We start from the raw sequence: 15,561 nt of genomic DNA, 5'->3' as shown, positions 1-15,561 counted from the left end.
GACAGTATCTTGGGGTCAAACCTCTTCAAATGTCACCATTTTAGTTGCGCGACTTGTAGTTGTGCAAAAATGTAGTGACTCGTCGCATTTTTACCCCAGCCAGCCCCACCAAAATTTGTGGAGCATTGGTGGGATGGGAAGTGACTAAGCCACCTTGTGAAATTTTTAGTAGTGAAAATTTTCTCAGAAATGTATTCCAAACTCAAGCTGGAGTATCGTTTCTGAAGGTGGTGGATGCCGGTTGTTAGATGTGCCAAATTTATTAAGTGGCGTGTGCCTCTGTATGTATTAGATGCATCTAAATCTAGCAGTTACGTCATTAAAGGGGTTGTCCAGGATTGGCATGGAAATCTGCAGACTTGTGAATCCTCACAGCTCGCGCCATCTGGATTCTCCACCATCAGGGCCAGGCCATCATGTGACCGCAAGTATGCAACATGCATACTCCCAAAGCCACATTCCGACGAGACCGTCACGGCCCCAGCTCAAGGCATATAGTTACTTAAGACGTTCATGTCTAACCTGATCATCCCCTTCAAGATTGGTATTCACAGCAGCAGAGTTAATGGATCGGCCCCATGTGATCTTTGTGTCCTTTGCTGTGAAGGAAGTGCCAGATTGAGACTTTAGAATGGAGGGTAAAGCATGGCTCTGTCAGTCTTGTGCTAATAATGAGACTAAGAGGGAAGTTTTGAATACAGTGAGATGGGAATGGTGGGTGGACAAAGCTGGCCACTATTTTTCTAGGGTGCATAATTCTATAATTGATGGGAGTGAGGAGGTATAGTAGCTCGGGTAGGATTAAACTCATACATCAGACAGCAGAGCGGGGGTTTAGTAGGAAGCAGTGGGGCTGACTGACTGTAGTAATGGCGTCAGATTGTAGCTCAGCCGATGGCAAGCAGTAACTCCCAATTTGGGCGGTGAAGTAGCTGGCGGCAGTCAGTGAGGCGGCAGCTCTCCTCTCGGATCACTATCGTGGCTGAAGGTAACAGAAGAAACCATGGGAAGAGATGACACACGAAGTGCTAGTGGTAATAACTATACAAACAAATAAAAAAATGCTAGACTCGTTCTTTGCTTTTATTATTTTAAGATCACATAAAACATAACAAGTTTCAGTTACAATTGTTTAACCAGAACACTTCATGCTGTTGTGCCGGGCCTTCTGATCAGAAGTGTTGCCAGGAATGCCGCTTGGCTGGCCTCTGGTCTGGTGGCCACAAACATGGTATCAGCCAGGTCATGTGAATCTTTTTGCTCAACTTTTAATATCAAGAATTAGTCTGCCACTCCATTGCAAGACCTGAACTAGTGGGTATATTTGACAGACCCCGTAGGTGAACCGTTTCAGGCCATATCAATTATATAACAGCAATAACTATGCATAGAAGAATCATATATATATATATATATATATATATATATATATATATATATATATATATATATATATATATATATATATATATATATATATATACATACATACATACATACATACATACATACATACATACATACATACATACATACATACATACATACATATATATATATATATATATATATATATATATATATGTATATATATATCCAAATGAAACTGTATGTGGTATGTTATCTTTTGCACGCCTGCTTCCTTGTACTTATGTGTAGTCTTGCTTTCTATAGGTGCACTAGGCCTTCCAATGAGGGGGATGAGCAACAATACTCCTCAGTTAAACCGCAGCTTATCACAAGGCACTCAATTACCAAACCATGTAACGCCGACAACAGGGGTACCAACAATGTCACTTCATACGCCACCATCGCCGAGCAGGTATTTGCAAAATATGCTGTTTTTGTTTATGAACCTTCTTTTATTGCCTTGACTTGAAATTATCAGTAGCATATAAATGATAATAAGTCTGTGTATACGTCTTTCAGTCCATATATTCGTTTTGTCATTCAGTACAAGTTTCCATTGTATGCCTCTCTTCCTGCTGATCCCCTTAATGATGTGTTTCAGGGGTATCTTGCCGATGAATCCCAGGAACATGATGAACCACTCGCAGGTTGGTCAGGGCATTGGAATTCCCAGCAGGACAAATAACATGAGCAGTTCAGGTTTAGGTAGTCCAAACAGAAGCTCGCCCAGCATAATATGTATGCCAAAGCAACCATCATCCCGGCAACCTTTTACTGTGAACAGGTAAGCAGCTTTATCTTACTGTCTTTAGGGCTTTGATATCGATGGCACAGATAAATCTTCCAGCATGGGGCACCTTTCATACATTATGGCATAATCTGTGTATTTATCTATCTGTAGTATTTATTCTATTCTTACTGTGGTTTACTGCTCTAGATTGTAGTCCTCGAGACACCAAAAGGGAGTATGTCAGCACAGAATGACTGTTCAAACCAAGTCCATGTACCCTTGGCGTGGTAAAAAGCTTAACTGTACTTCTCCACCTGCTTGTTTTCCAAGTAGGTGGAAAGGGGCATCGAACTGTATGGCTACATTAGGGGTGCACCGAACTCTTGTACTTGGCTTGAGCAGTAATTATGTGCTCACAAACTCCCTTTAAAGACTGGCCTACAGGCTTAGTGTAAAGCTAGCCTGAGGTAGCAGAGTAGTGGACAGTATTAAGGTATGTTTCCACAGTCAGTATTGGCAGCGCTTTGGATGCAGCTCCGTCCAAAGCGCTGCCCCCTTTTGTACGCATGGTGATTCTGCATGTGTTCATTGAACATTGGGGTTAGGGGTGTGTTGGGATTAGGGTTAGGGGCGTGTTGGGGTTAGGGTTGTGGTTGGGATTAGGGGTTAGGGGTGTGTTCGGGTTAGGGTTGGAGTTAGAATTGGGGGGTTTCCACTGTTTAGACACCTCAGGGGTCTCCAAACGCAACATGGCGTCCGATCTCAATTCCAGCCAATTTTCCATTGAAAAGTCAAACGGCTCTCCTTCCCTTCTGAGCTCTGCCATGCGCCCAAACAGTGGTTTACCCCCACGCATGGAGGATCAGCGTACTCAGGACAAATTGTACAACAACTTTTGGGGTCCATTTTCTCCTGTTACCCTTGGTAATATAAAACAAATTTGATCTGAAGTAAATTTATTGTGAAAAAAAAGTTAAATGTTCATTTTTTTTTTTAAACATTCCAAAAATTCCTGTGAAACACCTGAAGGGTTAATAAACTTCTTGAATATGGTTTTGAGCACCTTGAGGGGTGCAGTTTTTAGAATGGTGTCACACTTGGGTATTTTCTATCATATAGACCCCTCAAAGTGACTTCATATGAGATGTGGTCCCTAAAAAAAAATGGTATTGTAAAAATGAGAAATCGCTGGTCAACTTTTAACCCTTATAACTCCCTAACAAAAAAAAATGTAGTTCCAAAATTGTGCTGATGTAAAGTAGACATGTGGGAAATGTTACTTATTAAGTATTTTGTGTGACATATCTGTGTGACTTAAGAGCATGAAAATTCAAAGTTGGAAAATTGCAAAATTTTCAAAATTTTCGCCAACTATCAGTTTTTCCGCAAATCATATCAGAGAAATGTTACCACTGTCATGAAGTACAATATGTCACGAGAAAACACTGTCAGAATCACCAGGATCTGTGGAAGCGTTCCAGAGTCTTATTCTCATAAAGCGACAGTGTAAAAATTGGCCCTTGGGGGTTAAGGGGTTAAAAGTAGTACTCTCAACTTTATAGGTGTGTATTGTCAGATATTGTTTGTAAATACAAGCACTTTTGCCCTTTATGCCTTATTAAAATTTGCAGCTGTTTTGATATATTTACACTTATGTTTAGCCTTGATGCCTAGGAGACAAACCACCACTTCTGTCCAGCGGAAGCTGCCCAGGATTTGAAGATAACGGCTTCAGAACAGTGCTTGCAAGCTCAGTAGAAAAGATCTTGTAAGCACTGTGCATAATTTGCTGTCGAACAGTGGTGGTCGGTTTCAACAAGCTGTAAACAAAAGTAAAGTCAGTCTGAAGAACTTAACATTTTATTAAACAGAAAATTGCAAAAGTGCTTGTATTCACAAGCATTGTGTGATAATACCCATTTATTTATTTAATTTGCTCCCAATGTCCTCCGAACAAGTGTAATCATCTGCCAATAGCATCTACTGCACCTCTCCATTGCTCTAGTTCTTATAGTTCTCCCCACACTAAGTCACAGAGCACGTTCTTGCCTATGGCATTTATGCAGTGATGTATGTCTCCCTTTGTGTTTTTTACATCCCAGTCTGTGTTATCGTTTTAAATGATATTTTTCAAAACTAATATTGTCCCCTTTGATCATACAGCATGTCTGGGTTTGGTATGAACAGAAATCAGGCGTTTGGTTTGAACAATTCATTATCAAGTAATATTTTTAATGGGACAGGTGAGTACCTTTTTTTTTTTTTTTTGTATTTTACTGAGGCCACTATTACAATAGATGTCACCTCTCGTGTATTATTTATAACATATTTTGATATTTAATCACTTTGATAAGTTGTATCATTAGAAGTCTACATTTAACAAAGTTGTAATATTCTTATGGTGAAGGATGCCGAGTTCTTAAACACGTCTTTGTCCATTTCCATTATATTGGATGCGGTTGTCTCAGGATGATTATCCCTTTGGGCAAACCTCTGCCATAGAGTACACTTGCCTCCCTGTGCTTTACATAAACAACAATACATTTGCATGCCTGACAAATAATGCTATAGATGTGACTAATAGAGGCTAATCACTGGGATGTCTTTTAGAAGCCCGTGGACAACCCATCTAAGTGGGATGTCCCTTTTCTATTGGCATGAGTATTGAATGTTCCATGTCAGTGGGTGATTCTGTCTTTCATATACCGTCAAGATGCATGTAATACTAAGATATTAGAATGGAGAGCTACAGCTGGGCTGTATATTATACGGTTAGTGTATATAGTAAGGCTGGCATCACACACTTTTCTCTGTCCTTACTTGAGCAGTGAAACACTGATGTGTGAACCTGGTCTAAAAGACGTACAACATAAGCTAGTCTAGGTAGCCATATTTAGTAAGTGTAAGAAGACCCTGCATGTCAGAGCTTACAAGCTGTATGTGGAACCATGAAGTGGCACAGGTGAATTTGTCATTGATCGCTACTTTCTGGCCCTGTGCTGTATGTAATCTCTGGACCCCAGAACTTCCATCTATAACAATTAAATAATCTAGAATGACAGTGGACTATTTTCTGGCCTTCATCCTTCTACAATTATCAGGATACTTCTGCATTTATCACGCTGCAATGTATATTGTTGCTTTTATTAGGAAAAAATGGGATAATGAGCCAAGTGCTAAATGTTGTCATTATTCACAATTCTAGGCTATGCTTGCTCATCGCATCTGCTATGCTTCTATTTTCCAGACGGAAGTGAAAATGTGACCGGTTTGGACCTTTCAGATTTCCCTGCACTAGCTGATAGAAATCGAAGGGAAGGAAGTGGCAACCCTACACCGTTAATAAATCCTTTGGCCGGAAGGGCTCCCTATGGTAAGGCAATGTCTAATTGCTGAAGGCGTGCGTGGATGCTGTTCAGCTGAGATTCATGTTTTTTTTTATTATTTTTTTTTCCTCCTTTGCAAGGTTTATGACCACTTAAAATTTTTCCACTGAACAATAGTTTCCATTTGACAACTTTGTAGATATATTACTTTATCTTCTGGTCCTGAGCAGTAGTCTCAAAATTTGTCTTTGCAATATTAATAACAGAAGCCCTAACAGCTTTTATAATGCCTGGAAACTAGTTATGAGCGAGTGTACTCGTTGCTCTGAATGATTTACAGCTACTTGACAGCCTGAGCACATGTGGGGGTTGCCTGGTTGCTAGGGAATCCCCACATGTAATCATGCAGGCTAGTAGCTGTAAATCATTCAGCTGCCGGGATGAAAACTAAATCTCCGAGCAGTCATGAATACTCGGAGGACCCCCGAGCGTGCTGGGGAAAACCCGAGCAACGAGTATATTAGCTCATCACTATTGGGGACATCAGATTGTCGTACATCTAATGGTGTTTGGTGATATTTGTTAGAATACAGACCACCATTTCAAGGCCTGCAAAGGATGATGGGAAATTTTAGCTAAAATTCTCCAATGGATTAATTCAATTATCAACTTTAAGCTTGGTTCACACACTGTGTAAAAGGCTATTGGCAAAGTGCCTCACAGTGGTTATATTGTGACAAGATATCCTCCTTCATTAGATCCAAACGCTAAAATATTGTTTATACAGCATAATTTTCACACACTTACTGTAGGTATATTATAGCAAAATTGGAGTGAAATAGAAACCCTAACAAATTGAAATTTATTGTTTTGAGTGAGCATCTGAAGATTGGCATGAAGTGAAAATTGTGGCATTGAGGAGTGGAGTACATATCGCTGATCTGGAGATGCCATTTTTATTTAATGAAAGACTGGCAGCCTCAATTTGGCCATTTTTCTAAACATCACCTATTAACAGAAGTGCTCTGAAGTAACCCCAATAACCCCCAAAAGAACATGCACTTTCACTTTTATAAGAGGCGCTGTAGAAGAATGTGCAGTCCCGCTACCAGGGCTGCCACTAGGAATTTCGGGACCCCTTGAGACTCCGCACATGGTCCACCCCAGCTCCGCCTCCAACCCTCAAACTTTCCACAGTCCGCCCACTCATAGGAAAACTCCACATCTGCACCACATCCTCACCAGTCACACATCATCAGTTCCCATCTAACACCAGATCACATACACAGCCAGCAGCTTTTATTTTGGCTAAAAGTATTTTTTTTTAAGCCGCCACCACGACAAGGTAGACTATTTTGACTGGGCCCTACTCTGCTCTAACCTATTAAATATTTGTTAAAATATCCTATACTCTTTTTAGGTATATTTTTATTTGTTTCTTTAAGGAAATGTGTCACATAAAATTTTTAAAATGAACAATGATACCACATACAAGGGACAAATACAGTCACACCATGCCTGGACCACATATTACCACCAAGTAGTGACCTATAATACCGCATACAGGGACAAATATGACCACACCATGACTAGATCACATATTACCATCACATAGAAACCGAATACTACAATACTGATCATTAATAAAAAAAAAAAAAAGACAATACCTTGAGTGTTATACACAGGAACTCCGTATATAGCATCACTGCACAGGTAATACAGTGATCACCAGTGACATTATACACAGGGACTTTGTATATAATGTACAGGCAACACACTGACTCACCGGTAACGTCTCTAGTTGAAGTCCTTCATCTTCGCTTTTCTTCTTCATCCAGCGCACACCACCATCTTCCAGACAGGACTTGTCTCTGCAGAAAATAAGTTCTCTAAAGCACATTCCCTAGTTTTTTCCCAACCTCTACACAACGCCAGATGCAGAAAAAAAGCGACCATGTCGCCCTGCACAGTAATAGGACCTCTCCTCCCCCACACTGAAAACAGTATCCTCAAAAATAATATCCTTTGATTAGCCCCTACAGTAATAATATCCCACATTCTGGACCCCGTGTGTCTTCCCATTCTGCCTCATGTTTCTCCATATTGCCCCCATAGTCATCCATAATAGTGTAATGCACCCCATAGTCATGTATAGCAGTATAATGCACCCCCATAGTAGTATAATATATCAGTCGTATATACTATAATGCACCCCCATAGTAGTATAATGTATCAAATAGTCATATATAGTAAAATGCACCCCCATAGCAGTGTAATGCACTCCCAGTCATACATAGTATAATGCAGTCCTATACCGCGGCTTTACAGAAAAAAAATAAAGTTTCTCCTTACCTGGCCAAGGTCCAGCGATGTACTCCACTATGATTCAATATACCAAGAAGGGGGCTATAAATTATATAAGCTCAGCCATAAATATAGATAAGAAAACCAAAAGAGAATGGACACAGAGCAAAAATAAATATCAAGATATTGCAGATTTATTAACAAATAACTAAAAATGAATATATATACGTAAAGACATAAACAATAAAAAGTGAAAGACGACATCCAAATGCCACGCCGAGGCTGGAGGTATAAGAGATATTGCACTAGTATATAAGTAAGAACCAATCAATTTAATAAATATAGATAGTAATAAAGGAAATAATTAGGTGCATACAGTATGGTCTGATATAATGAATATTTGATTGTATAGAGTATTTGGTTAACGACATGCACACATGTGCAAAAAATAGCATAAATTGAATCATTATCTATATTACAGCAGTATTGAAAATAATACAGTAAAGTGCATAGTGCTTTAATACAACCTAAATACTGACTGCCATGCAGGATCAATGCCAAACAGAGTATTATTTAACTCGCACTGAAGCGCAAAAAAGGGGGACCAAGCAGTAAGGTACAAGATACCAAAAAGGTGTATAGACCTATGCAAATATAAGTACCTAAAAAAAAGAAACTCTCCAATTGAATATGGAACTTCACATAAACAGGCTGAGGTAGCTAGAAGATTATAAAAAAGAGAGAGAGGTATCTGGAACCATTCTCTTCTCGTTTATGGAATCCTACTGCGTCTTGTCAGGACGAAGTTCCGGGCTTCTTGCAATGATCGGTGAGCTGGCTTTTGCCGTATATTCTGTTTATATCTGGAACCAACCTGCTGCTATGGACGGAAGGGACCCCAACGTGCGTTTCGCTTAATGCTTCTTCGGGGGCATAATAGTATAATGTATCAAATAGTCATATATAGTATGATGCACCCCCATAGTAGTATAATGTATCAAATAGTCATATATAGTATGATGCACCCCCATAGTAGTATAATGTATCAAATAGTCATATATAGTATAATGCACCCCCATAGCACTACGATTCAGCCCAGGCGCGCACCGTTGTTCCGGCGTATAACAGTGACGCCATAGGTTGGCGTCGTGCACGCTGTCATCAGCTGCCGGCCTGTGATAGGCTGTTAACTCTTGCCGTGCGGTAGGGATCTCCACTTCAGGGGATGGTAGGATTACTGCTGAGCACTTATGTGAATAGATGAAAAAGGTTAGCCCCAGATTGAGAAGTTAAAGATTATTTATCACCAAAGCAGAATTTCCTTGGAAACACATCAAATGATCAAATGACAACCTAACCCTGATATGACGCCATATATTGCAGCAAGTTAAACTCCCAGTTCCGCTGCAGAGATACGAGGGTCAGCCTCAGATTTCTGATGCAGATTTGTTGCAAGTCTGCATCATCTTTTGGAACTGAACTGTATACACTCCCACCATTTTCCTTCTAGTGAAAAATCTGAAGATCGCAGTAAACTTGTGTAATACTGTGTATGTACGGCGGCTTTTCTGACTTGTGAAATCTTTGGATATGTGTACTAATAAGAGTTCTTGCTCTTGCAGTCGGTATGGTGACAAAGCCAGCAAGTGAGCAGTCTCAGGACTTCTCAATACACAACGAGGACTTCCCTGCATTACCAGGCTCCAGCTATAAGGATCCAACATCGAGCAATGATGACAATAAATCTGTACGTAGCAATGAGTTTTTGTATTAGCCCTGGTGCACCTCTAGTTCCTTTTCATAGTTAAAGAAAAAGGCCATTTCACTTAGAGGCAATTGATGAAAGCTTATTCTACTTTGACATTTTATGGATTTCAAATTATTAGCAGAGATACCTATTAATAAACTGTTCTTTTGAGCTGGCCTTTACTACTGCTAGCCATTCCTGATTCTATCTTGCCAATAAATGCTACTTCGCATTCGCCTCCATCTTGTTGGAGCAAAAAAAAAGGTCTCCAGCAAAATGGCGGCGCATGCGAAGTAGCATCGATCGGGCAAGCAATAAATGCTACTGCGCATGCACCACCTCCGGAGCTATTTTGCTGGAGCCAAAGTTTTTTTTTTTTTTTTTAAAGACCACAATATTAATTGTGCAAGCGCAGTATGTAAAAACACGAGAATCTCATTAACTGAAAATAAAGATTACACAACAACCACAAAACGGATTTCATCACCCAGGTATCATTGTAATCAGTATAACGGCGCCGACCTGACACTGTAGGTTACTGTGCACAATCCTGCTGACAGGGTCCCTTTAATAGTTGATGTATTAATATCTTCCTTTATGTTTTTCATTCTCAGAATTTAAATACACCCGGAAAGACTGTCTCAAGTACAGATGGACCCAAATTTCCAGGAGACAAAAGTTCCACAACACAAAATAATAACCAGCAGAAAAAGGGGATCCAGGTCTTACCTGACGGTGAGTTCCTTTATACATTACTCTACTTCAGATGCAAACTTAACCCTTTCTCATCGCCTCTTGTGCAATATACATTACATGTATTGTATGGTAGCATGGCGCGGGTTCAGGATGGGAGTCCACAACTTACCGAACAGATGCCGGCTGTGTTCATTTGATTGATCCTTTAAATGCTGCTCACCATCACTGCCATTTTCAGTTAAGGCACTTGTGCACCCATAGGATCATTTACATGAGCAAATCACCCCACCCCTCTCCTTCTACACAATTGCGGGATGTTGTGTTGCCATGTCGTAAGTTGGTAATCCTGTGAAACTCGGCATTGTTGGTGAATTGCAGTACAAGAGTAAGGGATCAAGTGATCACAGGTGTAAGTCTCCTATAGTGACTAAAGAAACAACATTTAAAAAAATGAATTTCCAGAATTGCTGTTTTTTTGAAAAAATTCAAAATGACCCATGTTACCCCAAAATGGTATCCGTAAAAGTCTGCTTGCCACATCAGTAAAAAAACAAGCCTTAACGAGGCTCATGTAACAGAAAAATAAGTGTCATAGGTCTCAAAAATTGGCATCATAAACCAATTTATTATTTTTTTAATTTTTATTTTTTACAAATTTCTGTTTTGTTTTTTTTTCTTTTCACATCTGAGAAAAAAAAAATCAAACCAATAAGAAAACAAAACACCAACAGTTTGGTGTTAGCAGTATGGCAGTAATCGTACTGCCATTAAGAGCCATGCTGCCAGGTCCTTGTTACCACACTATGGACGTCATGAAACTAACCACAATCACCTCCCAAAAATGACCAGAATTTGTGTTTTTTTGCCATTTCACTGCTATTAGAATTTTTCTTCTTGTTTCCCAGTGCAATCTATGGTAAAACTATACAATTCCATACTACAACTTGTTCTGTAAAAAACAAGCCCTCTTACAGCTATGCAGATGGGAAAAATGAAATAGTTATGGCTCTTTGAAGAAGGTTAGGAAAATTGAAAGTGCAAAAGCGAAAATTGGCTGCAGTGGGAAGGGGTTAATAGGGTCTGTCTGAGAAATAAAGATATTAAAGTTGCGGCAGAAATGTTATACAATAAGGAGAAAAGGAATCAAACATTACTTGCCTGGTAAACCCTCCATCTCTCCCGTGTCCTCACCATTCTTTATTTTACTGGTCATGTGTATGTACATTATGGTCACTACAGCACAAATTCACTGGGAGGACTATTGGAGCATCGGACCGGTGGGGATTTAACAGGAGGGTATTTGTTTCTTCATTTTATGACCTCTCCAGATGGTAAATTTAACCCATTTCCAACCAGGTGATTTTTTTTGTACTTTTGTTTTTTTCCTCGTCTTATTATAAGAGCCATAACTTTTTTTTTTGTTTGTTTCTTCTGTTGATCTAGCCATGTGAGGGCTTGTTTTTTGTGGGACGAGTTGTACTTCTGAATGACCCCTTCCATTATATCATGGAAAAAAAATTACAAGTGCATGAAGAAAATGCAATGCCACAATTGTCTTTTTGGGGATTTTATTTTCATCATTAATGTTACATATAAAGCGACCTGGCAGTATGATTCTCCAGGTCAGTACGATTACGACAATACCAAACATGTATGTTTTTTATTTTATTGGAGTGGTAAAAAAAAAATCTGAATTTTGTAAAAAATAAATAAATAAAAATAACCTAATAAAATTTCCGCTTGTCACCATAACGTTTTCAGGATATGGACCTGTGTGAGAGCTTGTTTTTTTGCGACCCAAGAAGATGTTTTTATTGATATCACATTCGGCTAGATACGGTTTCATCGCCAGTATGAAATTTTTTTTTTTCCGCAGAAAAACTGCAGTTCTTGGCTTTTTGATTCTTCTTCTCGTTGTGTCGTTTTACCAATCAGATTACTTTATTTTGTCTTTCGAGAGATCTGTCTTCATATTCTTCGAAGAGCCATAACTTATTTTTCCATTTGTATAGCCGTATAAAGGCTTGTTTTTTGCAGATACTGAACATGTATGGTTTGTTTTTTCTAAGTGTTGAAAATAAATTTGGAATTGTTAAAAAAAAAAAAAAAAAAAAAGACCTGTAGCGGTTTAATTTGTGATATAGGGTTGTGTCATGGCTTGTTTTCAGCTGATCTTTTTACTGATACTTTTTGGGGGTAGATACTATGTATTGATCTCCTTTTATTGCATTGTTGCTGCTGCTAAAAAAAAAAAAAAAAAAAAAGTAATTCTGTCGATACCAATCGCTTAATTTATTCAGGTTTTGATAGATCAAACTCTTATGAACGCAGCGATACCAAATATGTGTATTTATTTTGTTTTATTTAAATTTTTATTTTAATTAGCACAGCTATGTACAGCTAAAGTCACAATCTCCTGTGAACACCAGCCACGGGCTGGCATTCTCAGGAGGATCGTAAAGACAGGCACAGGGGTCTTCAGCACATGATGGCTGATTAGATCAGCTGTCATGTGCAGTGAAAGATGCGGGCTCGACCTGTGAACCTGCATCAAAGTCAGGGAGTCGGCATTTGATGTAATTTTACATTATATGTTATGAAGTGGCTAACAAGCACAGCAATGCCAAGTATGTTTATTTTTATTTATTGTTATTTTTAATGGGTGGAAAAGGGAAATGATTTGAACTTTTCTAAAATCCTTTTTTTTTTTTTTTTTTTTATTCATTTCTTTTTTTTAGTCAAGTACTTTTCATTAAGGCATATATCAAAAATGTAATTTAGTCTGACACAAACTTCAGACAGATACGAAAATTACAAAGCAGATTGATACATTTTCATTTAACCCTTTAATGACCACCAATACATCTTTTAACTGACCTGAAATATAAGAGAATAGCCTCCCTATACATGTGACAATCCAGTAGCTGTCGGTTGTACACTATAGCTGACAACTTGCTGCATTAGCCACGATCAGTGTTTGCACCGTCCAACTCTGTTTAACCCCTTAGATGCTGCTGTTAATAGTGACTACATCATTATATATGGTTAACAGAGTGTGGGGGCTTCCTCTTTATCCCAATTGGTGCCCTCAGATCATGATTTTGTGGTCCTGATGTTTGCCATGGCAATTCACGACCAAATAGCAGCATTAGCATCTGATGGCTGTTGTAACCTGTTCAGAAGTTAGAGGCATTTAGGTGGTAAAAATACACATTTCTTTATCGCCTCTCATTGGGGGACACAGGAACCATGGGTGTATGCTGCTGCCACTAGGAGGCTGACACTATGCAAATAAAAAAATTAGCTCCTCCTCTGCAGTGTACACCCCACCGACTGGCATTATACTCTTCAGTTTAGCTTAGTGTCAGTAGGAGGTGGACACGGGTCTTTCATTAGACCCTTATCTACCTCAATGTGCGTCGTTTCTTTTCAGGTTTTTCCGGAGGGATACAGGGTGAGCAGTCACACCTGTAGTCCCACAAGCGGACTATGAGTACGGCGTGTACTGCCACCCCGTATCCTCATAGATCCCTCTCCAGGACCAAGATCCTAGCAGACAAGCGTGCTTAGAAGTCCGGTCCTGGCTCCGTCCCCCACCCACTCGCCCACCAGAGCCTGTCGGTTTGGAGGAGACGAGGACGTCCATCAGCTCCCTGGACGTCTCATACCCTTCCTGTCAGACCTTCTCGCGGACGCTCCCTGGCGCCTTCCAGACAGGCCCGATCTGCTGTCCCAGGGTCCGATCTGCCACCCGAATTCTCGGTCGCTCAGTTTAACGGCGTGGCTGTTGAGACCGCGGTTCTAGAGCGTCCGGCCTTTCGGACCGGGTGATTCACACCATGATTCAGGCTCGGAAGCCTTCGTCTTCCAGGATCTACTACCGCACCTGGAAGGCTTACTTCCGTTGGTGCGAGTCCAACCGCGTTCCGCCTATGGTTTTTTCCCTGCCTTCTCTTTTGGCCTTCCTTCAGGCAGGACTGGATTCGGGCCTGGCTCTTAGCTCCCTGAAGGGTCAGGTCTCTGCGCTTTCCATCCTCTTTCAGAAGACCTTGGCCTCTCGGCCACAGGTTAAGACCTTCTTTCAGGGGGTAGCCCACGCCGTCCCGCCGTACAGGGCCCCTGTGGAGGCATGGGACCTAAACCTGGTACTGGACGTTTTGAAGGTTTCTCCCTTTGAACCTCTTAGGGAGATTCCTCTATCAGTTTTATCTTGGAAGGTGGCCTTTCTTGTGGCCATCACGTCCATTCGCCGCGTTTCCGAGCTGGCGGCACTGTCTTGCCGCCCTCCATTTTTGGTCATTCACCAGGACAAGGTGGTCTTCCGCCCCCCACCTTCTTTTCTTCCTAAGGTGGTTTCCACCTTCCACCTCAAAGAGGACATCGTTCTACCTTCCTTTTGTCCAGCTCCGACTCATCCTCTGGAGCGATCGTTGAACAAGCTAGACCTCGTCAGGGCAGTGAGGATTTATCTGGATAGAACATCCTCTTTCCGGAAGACGAATTCTTTTTTCGTCATTCCTGATGGCACGCGCAGAGGCCAGCCGGCTTCTAAAGCGACTATTGCTCGATGGATCAGAATGGCAATTTTGGAGGCTTACCGGGTCAAGAACAGAGTGCCCCCTCCTGGGATTAAGGCTCACTCTACCCGGGCAGTCGGCGCCTCCTGGGCGGTGCACCACAGGGCTTCCGCCCTACAGCTTTGCAAAGCGGCAACTTGGTCTTCCATCCACACGTTCGCCAAATTTTACAAGGTCCATACCTACGCATCGGCGGACGCCAGCCTAGGCAGAAGGATCCTGCAGGCGGCAGTGGTGAGTCCTCTGACCTGATGGAAGTCTGTTTTTCCCACCCTTGGGACTGCTTTGGGACGTCCCATGGTTCCTGTGTCCCCCAATGAGAGGCGATAAAGAAAACAGGATTTTTGGTTGCTTACCGTAAAATCTGTTTCTTGAAGCCTCCATTGGGGGACACAGCACCCTCCCAATGTTTTCTGTTATCTGTTCTATGACTGTTCTCACGTTACAGTTCTCAAGTTTGTGGTTATGGTTTTTCAACCTTGTTTCATTATCTCCTACTGCTTTCTCACTAACTGAAGAGTATAATGCCAGTCGGTGGGGTGTACACTGCAGAGGAGGAGCTAATTTTTTTATTTGCATAGTGTCAGCCTCCTAGTGGCAGCAGCATACACCCATGGTTCCTGTGTCCCCCAATGGAGGCTTCAAGAAACAGATTTTACGGTAAGCAACCAAAAATCCTGTTTTTCATTTCTGTCATACCACTTTGCATTAATTCCTGTAAAGCACCTGAAGGGTTAATAAACTACCTGACAGCAGTTTTCGATATGTCAG

General features: G+C 40.8%; 1 protein-coding gene across 1 annotated transcript in view; it reads left to right on the top strand.

Annotated features, from left to right (window-relative positions):
- Positions 1-15,561, top strand: part of CNOT2 (CCR4-NOT transcription complex subunit 2) — a 106,275-nt gene that overhangs the window by 56,883 nt on the left and 33,831 nt on the right. The window contains exons 4-9 of the mRNA XM_069764613.1: positions 1,675-1,822; positions 2,012-2,194; positions 4,304-4,383; positions 5,388-5,513; positions 9,393-9,517; positions 10,132-10,252. Coding sequence (XP_069620714.1) covers positions 1,675-1,822; positions 2,012-2,194; positions 4,304-4,383; positions 5,388-5,513; positions 9,393-9,517; positions 10,132-10,252 — 783 coding nt within the window. The remainder of the gene's footprint in view (positions 1-1,674; positions 1,823-2,011; positions 2,195-4,303; positions 4,384-5,387; positions 5,514-9,392; positions 9,518-10,131; positions 10,253-15,561) is intronic.

The sequence above is a fragment of the Ranitomeya imitator genome, chromosome 4 (genome assembly GCF_032444005.1).
Source record: "Ranitomeya imitator isolate aRanImi1 chromosome 4, aRanImi1.pri, whole genome shotgun sequence".
Classification (NCBI taxonomy): Eukaryota; Metazoa; Chordata; class Amphibia; order Anura; family Dendrobatidae; genus Ranitomeya; species Ranitomeya imitator.
The sequence above is the reverse complement of the archived record's forward strand: the minus strand, read 5'-3'. Positions and strand labels throughout refer to the sequence as shown.